This window comes from Pagrus pagrus (assembly GCF_965226575.1).
Source record: "Pagrus pagrus genome assembly, chromosome: 5".
Taxonomy (NCBI): domain Eukaryota; kingdom Metazoa; phylum Chordata; class Actinopteri; order Spariformes; family Sparidae; genus Pagrus; species Pagrus pagrus.
Window position 1 is genome coordinate 14,891,231 of NC_140189.1, and position 14,729 is coordinate 14,905,959.

Below are 14,729 nucleotides of genomic sequence, written 5' to 3' on the forward strand. Positions count from 1 at the left end.
CTATTTTGTTAATTACGAGCTTTCAAAACAACTTCATAGTATATATTTTGTCAGTCACTTCTGTTGAGGCTACTGTCAATGTTTGGCCTCATTTCCATAGTGTGTTTATGGTAGTGTTGTATTGTTAAGAAGCATTACGCCTTTAAAAAATGCTATATGAATTATAAACTGTCCCGACACTTCAGAGCAAATCAGCTGTTCTTTGCAAATACAGGAATGGACAGATTTTATTAGGGTATGTGGGATCAGGCGGGAAACATTCTTGATGCCATTATAGAAAACGCATACAAAATAACAGAAAAATCTTCACTTTACCTGTTATACAATAGTGCTACAACCCAATCTTTTGTACTGTCACTGGTTTGAATTACATGTATAAACACGTGTAGAAAAAAATACCTTGATAATCTTTGACTCGCACATCCTCGTGTTTCAGAAGCATGTGAACAAAATGTTCAGGCCCAAACTCACCAGATCACATGACACCAGTTAGAGTGGCCACTTATTAAGAGACTGGGTGCTCACTTGACTGCATTTATATTTTGGCACAGTGGAGGCCTCGCAGCTGTCTCAAAACAACCACTGAATAATACTAATATGTACAGTTTATAACACAGCAACAAAAAGAGTGAGACGGTTTGAGTCTATAGATTTGTTTTAACAGTCTTGAGTCTTTTTGTCTTCTGTATGGTCATTAGGTCACTATTCTTATCCTGGTGCACTCTGTCAAAACAGTCAAGTATGTTGGATGCCAACATCTTGATATTATAACATCATGACAGGCGGATTATCATCATCATCATTCATTTTATCATATTTGAAAGCATTAAAATGCATTTGGTGCCATTTCTCAAAAACAGAATAGACAACAGCTCCGCGCAGTGGATCAATCTTGGATTTGGAGGATGCTCCTCTTCTCCAGATCGTTCATCTCTTTGAGGATCAGAGCCACGTTGTACCGGAGCTCCTGGAATTTAGACACAGGCACCTGAAGAAGAAGACAACAAGTAACTGACAATGCAGCACCGACAATGTGACCAGTGTGAAAAAAACTGCACAGCAAAGGTGGAGCTAAAATGTGGATACAGCACAACATTACCATGATGCCATGACAGCAATAAGATGGTGGCCATTGCTTAAATATTTGTAAGTAGAGGCTGAGATAGGACACTGTTAAAAGTGTGGGGAAAATGTAAATTCATGTTCCTGCACACAGTCAGCACTGTGTTCTGCCAGAAAATGCATGTGTGGTAATATTCAACTTTCTTTCAATGATTACATTTTCCTACACCTGTCTTTTTGGTCAGGTGTAGGAAAATAGTCACTGAAAAAGTTCTTGAGAGTCTTGAGAGACATTCACATTCATTTATGCCTGAGTTTGACCTCTAACCTCCCTACAAGTAAATGGTGGGCTTCTCCCAAATCAATGTCCTCCACATACATTCACAAGTAGGGGCTGTTATGTATAGCTACAATCATTTCTGTTCAAGGCTCGAGCAGCCAGCTCTTCTGTTTGTTTGTTTACTGTGAGAGCAGCAGCAGATTATCCTCAGTGATACTCCGGAAGAGATCCTGAGAGGCACATATCAGGTGGAGATCAGGTGTGTCCGCTAATAGAATCTGCCCATCGGATGTTGTCGCCACTTATCTTCTAATTCTGCTGTAATCTGATTACATAACTGCTGCACTAGGTACGCCAATAGCCACAGTGGAAGTCCTCTTCCTGCCTCTGTCTCCACTAGTATAGCCTACTTTGAAAGCATCCTGCAAATATAGTGCAGGTATGGAGTATGGCGCCCCCTGTTGAGTAAAGCATCTTACTGACTTGTTGAAGATTTGATTCATTCTGCTGTTGAGTTTCTCACTTTGTCTGCTCACCTTTGTGTCATGAGCTTTCTGAATCATTCATGACTTATTGCATTTATTTCCTATGAGCACATCTGTATAAATATTTAGGATGAAAATAAGTTGAATTGGGGAGAAACCTCAAAACGGTGAAAGCTCCCGTCTGACAGTTTCATCTGCATCAGAACAGAAGGCTGCAGGGATCTCGCTAAAGAGCTGTGGAGACAGAAGAGACACACAACAACATGGACCCCATTACAAAAGTTGGACATTAAATTTTTGAAAGAAATATGTCCCATGTTTTCTTTTGAATTTTGACCATTACTGCTCAGTCCAACTATCTCACATTCTCTGAGAGAGAATCTTCCTGGAAAGACCAACCCAACACCAAACAATCAACAGAAACGCTTTAATTAACTGGTGACAGGTTGAAAAACAAAGACATTTCTTCATCACCTTGTAGAAATGGCCACATCCACTCTCCATTTAAAGTCTTCTACTGTCGGGAGGTTGGGATCCTTTTGGGAGGCCGCTGCTTCTAGAGCTGCACGCCTGCACATACAAAGAGAGAGGTGGGACACAGCAATAATAATGTTTCCATGACCAGCTTCTAAATAAATTATATAAAAATATTATCAGATGTAGGTTACAATATGTAATAGGCATGTATTCTTCACTATTTATTCATGGTAAAGAGAGCTCTTCTTCAGGAGAACACGCAAAAACAGAGACTAAATGCATGATGGTCTAAATTTAGAGGATGAAATTTCAACATACCGACTGCCAAAGACAACACTGGAGAAATCTGTGATAAAGTCTTCAGGTACCCTGATTGACAAACAACAGAAACAACAAACTCAGCACTAGAGGTTGAAATTGTGTTGTGTATAAGTGGTAATGCACCAACAAACAGAGGATGAGATAATAAGGATGAGCCTTACCTCAGTTCTTTGAGATCCTCTTTGAAGGCCTTAACAGGGACACAAACAAAGAGTATTGTTATAGCATTTGTTGCCCTGGATACAAACACAGGTGTGTGTATCTGAGGTTGGAACTTAATCAGGCAAATTTAGTGAAAACACCTTTTTTTTTTTCATTTTAGCAGCGTGCCAATTCCATACTGCATACTAATAGTACACATTATGTATTATATACTTATTGTTATAATATACTGAGTGAGAATATAAAAAATATTTACATACAGTAAATTCTAAGTGCTTAGACAGACAGCTTAACAACCATTCACACCTGGGCTCACCTAGCCCTAACAACACACATGAAGGCCGTTTAAGTCAACGACCCACAAGTGGCCTTGTTGACTCTGAAACTCAGAGCTCACACGTGTCCTTAACGACTCTGTAATGACACTCCAACACAGAGTTTAAAAGCCAGCCAACACCTCTCCAGTTAGCTAGAACTGAAGAAGCCTCTTGGATGAGAGGTGCAACTACTTCAGAAACTAAAAGAAGTCCAGTTGTCTGTGATAAAGCACTTAGAATTACCATGACCTGGATGACTGAGAACCTTCATCAACAACATAAAGTAAAGGTTTAATGTCAAATACACAGAAAATACAATACAATGTCTGTCTGGACTGTGACGACACATCAGAGGCTACTGACTCTGATGTGTTTTAAATGTCTCTGTTTCTTCTGTGCTGTACCACAAATTGCCTCTCGAGGTTCAGCTGACAGTGAAATGCATTTTAGGCCCTCCAAGATTAGCTTGTTTGGTTACATTAAAGACTATTAAGAAAAATAAGATAAAGAGATTAAAATGAGATCAAAGATATAAATATTATCAATATGTGTATACACATTATGCTATATGCAGTATGTAACACTAATGTAGCGGTTAGGACTACAGTACCCATGAGGCATTGTATGTGACTTTCGTTCTTGTTAAGTGTACTCCATGGCATCCCGACTCCTTCATTACACAACTTACACATACTAACAGGAAATCACACCATATGTGCACCAACAATTATCAATCAAACTGTCTATCAGACTTCACAAAGAGGAAGCGAAAGGTTTATTTCAAAATAATAAAAAGAAATTGTTTTCCGAGATCTTTAAGTAGCTGTTCTACCACCACCATCTCATTTAATCATTACCCTACCTCACCCAAATAAACTATTGAACAGATTTTAATGAAACTTTGATGGAGGATGGGTCTCTGCCCAGAACAGACCCCACTGACTATTGGTGCAGATCCAGATAAAGGGACAGATCCAGACATTTTTCCTCACTCTCTTTAACATTGTGAGATAGCGCAACATTTTTGTTAACGTCTCAGGAAATAGGAAATCCTGATGGTGTCTATGGGTGAGTACAAAAGGGGACTGTTGGGCCTTGGTGGAGGTGTGCACTCTACTGAGTGCCATTCTAGTTTCCTCCATGAAAAACACTGTGGCACAACAGGCCTTTTCAGAGCAGACGTTTTGGCATGCCGCAGCAGGAAAAAACAGAGTTGACTTATTCACTACACACTATATAATAACTGCAAATTCAATAGAGTGCTCTATAGAGAGCAGTAAATTGAGATTTTGAGCACTTACATTATAAATTATAATTTTGCTGGGGTCATTACTGACACCTATAGAGATACAAAACAAAAGATATTTTTGAACATATACAATGTAGCTTAATGCACTTTTTTGAATCCCTTGTGAGACTTTTTAAGACACTATATGGTGCCTAAATTACACAGTGAGAATATGTACACTCTGTACCCTGTACATTTATTATCTAAACCTGCGCAATTTTTTTCCTTCTTCTGCTTTTGGGTGAGCAGAGCAGCATTTTTCAATTCATTTTATTTTGACACTTTTCCAGGGTGAACCCTCCATCCTCGCTTAGAATTAGTATGCAAATAACACATGTGTCATGTACTGTAATAGCAAGAAAAGGACATGAAACCAATAACATTAATAACCACTTTGTTTCTTCCAAGTGTATTGGTAAGCCATGATAGTGTGTGAGTAAGCACAATACCAGGGCCCGCAAGACTGAAACACCTGTATCAAACGCAGTTGTGCTCTTACTGCTATGACATGTCACAATATGGCCAAGTCACTGACACAGACTGATTTAGTCTTTTAAGTGTACATTTTCCAACATATATTTTCAAGTGTTTAACTACATCTTACCTCCTGTTTAAGCGTGGGGATGCGGATGGCCTCAGACAGAACTCTGTACATCCCAGCCACGATGTAACTGAGCCTCTCCTGAGGGATGGTACTGCTCTCTGCTATCGACTTCATCACCTCCCTGCAGTCCTTCCCCTCCAGGGCACTGACCACCGCTGCACACACAATCAATCACAGCCACCTTTAATTCACTATTTTAATGGCTTCAACTGATAGTGATGGGAGAGCTGCAGCAATTCATTGATTAGTTGTCAATTATTAAATTAATAGTTTAACTATTCTGATAATCGATTCATCAGTCTGAGTCAGTGATAGCTGTTTAGAGAGACAACAACAGCTACATCTTAACTAGCTAGCATTTACCTTTCAGTATTTTTCTGAACATCTCTTGGTCCACATCCCTCAGGTTTTTCGACATTGACTCGATTTCTGGTGGTATCCTGCCTCCCAAAAAGCTGGAGTCCTTTGCATGGCTTGAAGACATCGTTCACCATGCACTAATATGCTGTATGTGCAGATAAAAGACAGCCTAAAAGACAAACTTAAGCAGAGACGTTCGTGCTTTTATGCTAGTTTTCTGTTTATGTGACACTTCCGCCTTCACGTCACGTGACGTTACGTGACTTGACGTGACGCGGCCTCGCTGCCGACAGTCTCGCGGTGACAGCTTAGTTAGATCATCGCTGGAAAAGAAAGGATTTGCAAATGGAGGTGGCAGAAATGATCATTCTTTGAACGACAAAAGGTTGGTGTTTTAAATTAGATAGCCTCTTAGTAACAACTTTACCATGCCCATAAACCGCCCAGAATCGTCACTGTAGGGGAAAGTTTAGTTGGGTGTCATTTTGTGGCTTTGTAAACGCTACGTGGACATTCGGAGCATTAGCAGCAAGCTAACAGCGTTAGCATGCTTGTGTTGTGATTCCGGCTGTTCGCATTTACCAAAGACCGTAACGTGTTATGTAAAGTTTACCCAAACTAATTCAGCTACATTTTGTAGACACCCTTTTTTAATTTTGGATAATCTTTGTCTTGCGTTTCTGTGGACGACGGTATCTTTTACAGTGAAACATTTCAGTCTGTTGTCAAGAAAAACAATAATTACCGGAGTGAATCACATCTGGTGTCAATATTTAACATGACCAAGTTCTTAAACGTTCATGTGAGGTAAAGAAAGGAAGAAACAGTGAAAATGTGTTCAGTAACGTTGGGTAGCCTCAATACCTTTACCCACCACCGTCACTGGTGTTTTCAGCAAATCCTCAAAACGCGATTAACCAAATGTAAATCAGTGCTTGCTAGTATTTGTATCAATTAAAGTTTTGCTTTGGTCAGTGACTGTGCGAAACATTTTTTCGTATCTTTTCCCCCCAAACTGTCTTAATTTACTACCATGAGAGAAAATTCCTACAATTTGTCCAATGAAGACCAGGTGTTGAAGTTCAGATTGAGCTAAAGATCTCTGAAATATTGAACCACACCTCAGCCTTTTCCTTCACTGGCAATATCTGTGAATTAAAGTATGATAACAAAAACATTTAAGGAGTATATTTAGATCTGAATACAAAGTTTACCAGAAACCGATCATCACCACACAGAACACAGGGTACACACATTGCATACTTTAAAGATGCACAATGTAGTTTACGGGAAGAAATTTTAATCAGGAGAAAAAGATCTTCATTGACAAACTCTTTTAAGTTTGTTTAATGACTTAAACTGAAAAAAACAAACTGACCTTAAATGACAACACAGTCTCATTCTGTTTTACTTTGTTTATATGTGGCGGACCCTGCCACCTTTCTAGCTTCAGACAGTGTTCTGGGGACCTTATTTTCCTCTGAGAACAGCTCGTTTATTCAGATATGGAAAAGATACATATTCTGAGTTTGTATTATTATCTCATTAATGTTAAATCTGTTAATGTTAAATATTAAAATACTGATTTTGAATTTCTTCTCCATCAGGACATAGTGCCCCTTTAATCTGCACATTTCCCTGTTGATAAATGTCCTTAAACCTATCCTTCCTAATCATAAACAGGTTTAAGCAGTGAAAAACACATCTCCTAATTACAAAAATTGCAATCATTGTCTGTAATTTGCTTTCCAAAGTTTACTTTTAAGGTAAAAAAGCAAAGTAGGATACTTCTTCAACTTAATTGTGAACATATTGTTGATGTATTGTTGTTGAGTACAGCAAGCTTTAGTAATATACAGTAGAAGACCAAATGGATTTTTCTGCATTTTTTTGTTGTGTCATTATTTGTATATGTATAGAAAAAAATTCATGTCACAATTATCCTGGCCAACATAACTGTGATTTGCAATATTATCCCCATTTATATATATCTATAAAGTATTAAAGTATTCTTAAAACTCTGAAAAAAGTACTTTTTTATTGCATCACATATATGACACACATCTTTTTAAAAAGAAAAGAAAGACAACTTAACAAACCACTCTAAATTATTGATCATAAAGTGATCCTCCTACACAAATTAAGGACAAAGTAATGGTGGTAACCTCATCTCTCGTCGTTCTTTAGTTTGGAATCTGTTGTATTTACACACATCAGATTTGACCTGTTTTTGTGGGAAATACATTGTGCAAGCCATGTGTTCAGCCATGGTGACAGGCTTAGGCACTTCAAAATAAATCAGGAAACTGACAGAGAACTGAACAAAATGATCAATTTATTGTGAGTGTTTCTATCAGCATCCATGATAAAAATAAATTATTGTCCCATTCCTAGACATGGGTTCATTAGCTGCTGAAAAAACATCAGCAGTTTGTCTGTTGTCTAGACTTGACATCAAAAAGTTTGTATGCAAACAAACCATATCAAATTAAAACTATATACCTGTGTGGACCGAGTTGTGTACAGTCCAGAACAGTACCCTCAATATCATACTACTAATAGAGTCAATGATTAGAGTGTGTCAGATGTGTTAATTAAATGTGGTGGTTATTATTGAGACTGTACTGAAAGGTTGTGGTTGTGTTTCCCTCTTATTCTGTGTCAGGTACATCCGGCCATGTCTGAATCTCTGTATGAGAAGTTCTTGGCCCCGGAGGAGCCGTTCCCTCTGCTCTCCCAAAGAGCCAACCTCAGCGATGTGGGAACCCTGGACGTCAGTGACTTTGGGTGTCAGCTCTCATCTTGTCACAGAACAGATCCTCTGCACCGCTTCCACAGTAACAGGCAAGTAGAGTGTGTGTTTGTTTACATGTGTAGGTCACCTGCCAGTGAAGTAAACTGACTTTCAGAATTTGTTTTCAAGTTATGCACCATTATGGTAGAGTATCCTAAGTGTCTAGGTTATACTGGAGCATCCACGATGTGTCATTGCAGCATTCACCACAGTTATTGACAAATGTGCTTATCAAGTTGCACATGGCCTGGTTGCCAGTGCCAGTAAAGTCTGTCAACAAGTGTGTCAGTGCACTACTATTGATTGACCGTGTTTGCATTGTCACACATCCAAACCTACACCCAAGCCAATAGAAACACACATGTTTTGCAATTGCTAATCAAATAAAATAGAAAACAACCGGATTCCACATACACCAACATCTCCATCTTGTCTCCTACCAGTATAAAATGGTCAAAGGCGTGTGTAAAGTTACCAATTATAGCCTGAAGGTGTGCACAATAATTATATTGTGGCATGACACTTTTTGCCAATGGCCAAAAGAGAAGCAGTTAATTCTCTCTAAAACATTCTCCTCACTAACTTCTGCATCTATATTTTTGTATATCCCTCGTTCAGATGTACTTAGTTGACATTTAGAGTGTGTTTCACAGGGAAATACATTAACATAGTTAAATTAAACATCATCATCTTGTGTGCACACAACCTTGTCTCAGAAAATGATCTGAGCAATTTCCAGAAATGAATCATAGGATATACTTTGACGATTCATTGTCCTTCCTAGGTGGAACCTTACTTCCTGTGGGACCAGTGTTGCCAGCTCAGAGTGCAGCGAGGAGCTCTTCTCCTCTGTGTCTGTTGGAGATCAGGACGACTGTTACTCCCTTCTGGATGACCAGGAACTAACGTCTCTGGACCTGTTCCCAGAGGGTAGTGTTTGCAGTGATGTCTCCTCCTCCATCAGCACCTACTGGGACTGGTCCGACAGCGAGTTTGAGTGGCAGGTTGGTTGTTGGCCAGCTGGTTTTCTAACTTTGACTTCCATCAAACACAGAGGATGTGGATGTTATAGTGAATAGAACGTGTCTTTCTCTTTTTCAAAATAATTTCTTCTTCTACTTCTCATTGTTCGTCTGTCTCACTGCTGTCCCACCAGCTGCCAGGAAGTGACATTGCTAGCGGCAGCGATGTCCTTTCTGACATCATCCCGAGTGTGCCAAGTTCACCCTGTCTATTTTCCAAGAGGAAGCCAAAGCCCCACCCTCACCGCAACCTGGATGAGTTACCATGGAGTGCCATGACCAACGATGAACAAGTAAACAGCCAACACACCTTCTCTGTTTTACAGTGTTTTAAATGAGACACCGCTCTGTGCTGTCCGAATCAACAGCAGTGAAACTGACAAGCTTGCTGACTCAGCTCCCGGTTTATGTTTTTTGTTTAGGTCTGTTAATGTCAGGGGCTGGCAACAAGTAGATTGTGACATGGCTTGCATTTCAAATGAATATGTTTCTATGTAATCCTCATTTTGTTGGAGCTGAGGTGTCAAAACAAAGTTCATGATTTTGTATTCATTTTGGTGACACTAATGTATTTCATAACTAAATAGCAATAGGAAAAATAAAAAGCCATCTTATTGCAGATTAAAAAATGTGGGTCAGCTACACAATGGCATTGTATTTATAAGCTAACATCTTATTAGGGAAGTCATTTTTCCTGTCTGAATGTTGAGTGAACCATTGCGAATAATCTCTGTACATTTTCTATCGGTCTAGATTTTCAGTTCAGCTCAGTCATTTAATTGTGATTGAATTTTCAGCAAATTACATGATTTGTATTGAACCCTGAGATAACTTGATTGCAGACATAAACTATAAATTGTTTGTTTTACACCAGTTAGTTATATAAGCAACAACAAAAGAGCAAACAAAAATGTCCACATTGTTAAACTTCTACTGTAATTCTTTAAAATAACATATTTGAAATAAATTTCAAATAAACTGTACAGTGCAGTTTATCCTGATGGAGAGCTTTTTCTCACAGGTTTTCTCCGAGTGACTAGAGCTAAATGTTTCACATGTCAAGTAAAGTTTTGCATCATTCATATTTACAAAGTAGTACAGTCCCCAGTGGGAGGAAAAAATAAAAAATAAATCTCTATCAGTCAAACAGCACATTGAGCAAATTCCAGACTAACATACTGACTGTCCCCTTTCAACAGTTAAAACAGGTAAAATATCAGATCTCAGCTTAACTTCTAGCAGTATTTAGCTTTATTGTAGTCAGGGACGTCCTGAGCTGGACAGGATTGAGGCCAGTGGAGCATTTTTTCGCAGCAATATAAATTGTCAGCCATTTCTAGTCCATTGCTGGTTTGCGTCAATTACCCCAGCAGTCAAAAACAACCTATTTCTCTCAGTTAAACACTTGAACACACATCCACCTTTAGTCTTCAGTGTAGGCAGGTATGCCTAGACAAAAGGTTAAAAAAAATGTGTCTGTTTCCACTTTCAGGTGGAGTACATTGAGTACCTGAGTCGAAAGGTCAGTACAGAGATGGGCCTGAGGGAGCAGCTGGACATCATCAAGATTATCGACCCCTGCGCTCAAATCTCTCCCACCGACAGCGAGTTCATCATAGAGCTCAACTGTCTCACCGACGAGAAACTCAAGCAGGTGAGTAGTGGCTCTGATACCAAACCAGTTAACAAGGCTAGTGTTCTGTCACACATAATGATTCACACTTACACCAATGTGTGAGTGGCCTGTCACCAGGATGATACAGAGAAGATAAAATAATAGTTGTCAATGAACATAAAAGTCTGACTATGTTTTGTGTTTTAGGGTGTATTTGTAGTTTATTTTATACCTGAAGAAGCTACTGAGTAAAATGTTGTGATTATAATATTAACTGTTTCACTTGTTAATTAGACAATAACAAGTCTCATATCACTGTATATCCATCTTTCTGGGATTTAATTTATACTCAGTTGCCTTTTTGATTCAGCTGTTGGTCATTGTTGTGTATCAAAGAGAATCACTCCATGGCAATATTTAAGTTAACACAGAGTTATGCAGAGTGTGAAAAGTACATTCCTTTGACCCGTGTGATGTCATCAGGTACGTAACTACATCAGAGAGCACAGTCCCAGGCAGCGGGCCAGCAGCACCAGAGAGGGCTGGAAGAGGAGCAGCCACAGCAGCGCCAGCACCGGTGGCGTCAGCGGAGCCAGCAGCAGCAATGCCAGCATGGTCAGCTCCGCCAGTTCCTCCACGGGCTCTACAGCCTCCAACTCCATCGCAGGTAAGATGGTTGGCTAGCAGTAATTATAATAGTGCCACTGCCACTATTGTTGTCCAGTTCAGTTTACAGCTCAGTTCGAGTCATTTTAAGGTCTTCCTGGTTGTAATACTGTTAATACTTCCTTTTGTTCAGGTGGTACAGCATCAGCCTGTAGTGGAAGCAGCGTTGCAAACATCAGCAGAGCTCACAGTGACGGCAACCTCTCCAGTGCTGCAGAACGTATACGAGACTCTAAAGTAAGAAACACAAACGTGTGAGCATGTCTCTGTTTTTCTTGTGATGCTATTATTGTGCTGGACAAATACCACTTATTTTACATTACTGGGAACACACTGGAAAGAATTCTAAGGGGTACAGGAGTTTTTTAACAGGTTTTTGTTTTGTTTTTTAAACTTTTGAACACGTTTGCCTCTCAGCACTACTACATCTGATCCTGGCTGCTGCATACATTTTATTTAACAGTAACAAATCCATTATAATGTATTTTTTGTTGCCTGATGTTACTGCAAGCAATTTTGACTTTGTTCTTTTATTTTGATTTCTTTCACCTCGCCATCTTACAGAGCATGTGACATTAGATGTCCTTGATCCTCGTCCAGGTATCATTTCTAACCTCTCTGTTTCTCTGTCTTGCCGCTCCATCTTTTAGAAACGCTCAAAGCAGCGCAAGCTTCAGCAGAAAGCCCTCCGGAAGCGTCAGCTGAAAGAGCAGCGACAGGCCCGCAAGGAGCGTCTGAGTGGACTGTTTCTGAACGAGGAGGTGCTGTCACTACGGGTGACGGAGGAGGACGACCACGGCGACGACCTGGACATACTGATGTGACACCAGTGAATCAATCAGTGCTCCCTCTATGCCTGCTCTGTCACACCTCAGCCACCACCATAGAGCTTATAGACCACGCTGATCCAGATCACTGCATGCATTAGCTTTGAGTAGACTAAAGTGCTCATAATGCGTTTTTGATAGGCAGTAAAAGCTTGTAGAAGCCTCTTACATAGCTTGTTATATTGCTTGCTAATACTAGTGCAATACCGCTAGTGCTAAAAATGATAGCTGCTGCAAAAACTAATAAGCTAGCTACAGCAATAATACTGCTAATGCTTTGATTTGATAGTCTAGCCTGCTTTTAGCTAGTGCAACACATAAATATACGCTACAAGTTATTTCATCTTAATACACTTAACAAGAGGGTTGCTTATAGATGCTGTAACAGCATATATCCACTGCTACTAACGCAGCCACCACTGGCAGAAGGACAGATCAGGCCAGAGAAGCAGAGTTTGGCCACATTATACAGATGCTGCTCTGTGAAAAAACAGGTGACAGCAGCAAGTTTATTTCTACATAATATACAGGAGGAACTATATGTAGGTTGGCAGTATTTTAGTTTATTTGGTAATAGATTTCACCCAACTGCGTACACATATATCCATAGTCTACCAGGCCTTATCTGCACTGGCCAAACTCTGTTCATCTGCAGCTCTATTTAAACTGCTGCAGTTGATGTTACAGCATGGGTATATACATAAAGGCCTACAGTGAAGGTGGTTTAAGTGTTAAGTATCTGTTTTAACTTGAAAGCACATTTACTGTGAATATGAGTGCCCTCAGGGAAATACTTGGGGAAACAACACAAGATCTTGAGCTTGAAACATGGCATTGATAAGCAATTTCTAATTCAGAGTTCAGAGTTTAAGATTCATTTCAGGAGAAAAATCATGCTTGAAAACTAACAGATACATCTGAGATTCCTGATGTGGAGACTGATGTGAAATGAAGTGAGCTGGTCTGTCTTTCTCTCTGCTGAGTGTTGTGGTCCCATTTCACTCTTAAGGCTTAGAGGGAGCACTGAAACAGTGCATGTTTAAATCGTCACCCACACAGAGTCCCTGTGTGGTCCAATAACTAACAACGTGCATCATTAACTGCTTACACCTGTTTAGAGAAGCTTTTGTGTTGTAAATAATGATAAATAACAGCATATTTACTGCTTGCTTTAAGGTTTTCCTCGGTGATAAAGGTTTGATATAAAGTTTTTTTTCCCTCTGTATATATATCATAACAAGGTAGTGAACTAATTGGTTATCATAGCTTAAAAATGCTGTCAGTTACCACTGGTTCTTTTCTATATTTAAGTCTTATTTTGAAGCATTTAGCTGTTTTGTCACAAGTACTTGAGTTTGGTCATTGTCTCAGATATCTTTAGAACTTCGTCTATCCATTTTGTTTCTTTGCCAGCAGTCCTACTGTGTATTTAGCCTGAGACTGACCTAAATCATCAGATTCACCATCATTTAGTGTCGATTACATTTCTGTATGACTTGACCACCGTGATAGATTTCAGGCATTTGAGCATTGGTAAATGTTTTACAGATCAGTGTCTGATCACGTACTGTATGGCTGGGCTTGCTTTGGCGCTAAACTTGAGCTGGTTTCTTAAGGATGTGCTACTAACATCGAGCCATTGACTCAACTTTCAGAAGTGTGTTCATTTTGCTCTGTTATATTACATATTTATGATCTACAGCAAGTGTTGACGAAGCACTAACACCTCATTAATGGCTTTTTGTGGAGTTGTAGCTACCACGCCCTATTCATATTTGCTAGAAGTAGCACCCTGACATTATTTTTTTGTGTTTTTGTTTTGTTTGTTTACCTTGTGTATATGAAACATTTTCCCACTGATGAACTTCTGCAGTTATTGGCTCAAAAGCCTGCTGTCCTTTCTGATACTTAATGTGTACTGAGCTCTGGCTCTCGTCTCTGTCTCATGTATCAAGTTATTAATTACAGCAATTATGTTAAACGCAGCTTTATGTATTCTGTAGTTTTGAATTAGTAAAACTCTATTTTGAAAAAATAAGATAATTTTGAAAAAATAAAAAATAAGCCAGTGTGATGCAACAAAGTGTGTATTGTAATTTGTGTATTTACCATGTAATTGCAGAAAATGAACGATATTGAGCTGATTAAATATGATTTAAATTATTTTATTGCAAATTAGGGCAACTATCTTATCTATGTATACATCAATCTGCATGACATCACAGAAGTCCACAGTGAGGAGAGGAGGGCAGCTGATGCTCTGCACTGGATGAACTTGGTGGAGGATCAGGCTGCTCCATCACCGGGTGATGCTCCACATCCTCTGATTGGCTGGACTCTGTGAGTCCTGCAGAGGAGGACGGAGATGTGACTGCTGTTTGTAGAACATGCAGCCAGGAGGCGGGACTTAGATTGTACTCCTGTGGCAGGTGATACATGTCACTCACAT

At 39.4% G+C, this 14,729-nt stretch overlaps 2 protein-coding genes across 2 annotated transcripts; one reads left to right on the forward strand and one right to left on the reverse strand.

The window, feature by feature from the left end:
* Nucleotides 1-209: 209 nt before the first annotated feature.
* Nucleotides 210-5,600, reverse strand: commd5 (COMM domain containing 5). The gene is made up of 7 exons (XM_084353385.1): nt 5,360-5,600; nt 4,997-5,151; nt 2,787-2,815; nt 2,623-2,673; nt 2,302-2,397; nt 1,986-2,061; nt 210-988 (listed from the first exon to the last, which is right to left on the reverse strand). The coding sequence occupies exons 1-7, from the start codon at nt 5,478-5,480 to the stop codon at nt 887-889; spliced, it is 630 nt and encodes a 209-aa protein (XP_084209511.1). The 5' UTR covers nt 5,481-5,600; the 3' UTR covers nt 210-886.
* A 45-nt stretch (nt 5,601-5,645) lies between these two features.
* Nucleotides 5,646-14,443, forward strand: fam199x (family with sequence similarity 199, X-linked). Its single transcript, XM_084353384.1, has 8 exons — nt 5,646-5,741; nt 8,022-8,200; nt 8,935-9,154; nt 9,307-9,465; nt 10,665-10,826; nt 11,271-11,454; nt 11,587-11,690; nt 12,104-14,443. Exons 2-8 carry the CDS (start codon nt 8,034-8,036, stop codon nt 12,275-12,277), a joined length of 1,170 nt encoding a protein of 389 aa, XP_084209510.1. The 5' UTR covers nt 5,646-5,741; nt 8,022-8,033; the 3' UTR covers nt 12,278-14,443.
* The last annotated feature ends 286 nt before the right edge of the window (nt 14,444-14,729 follow it).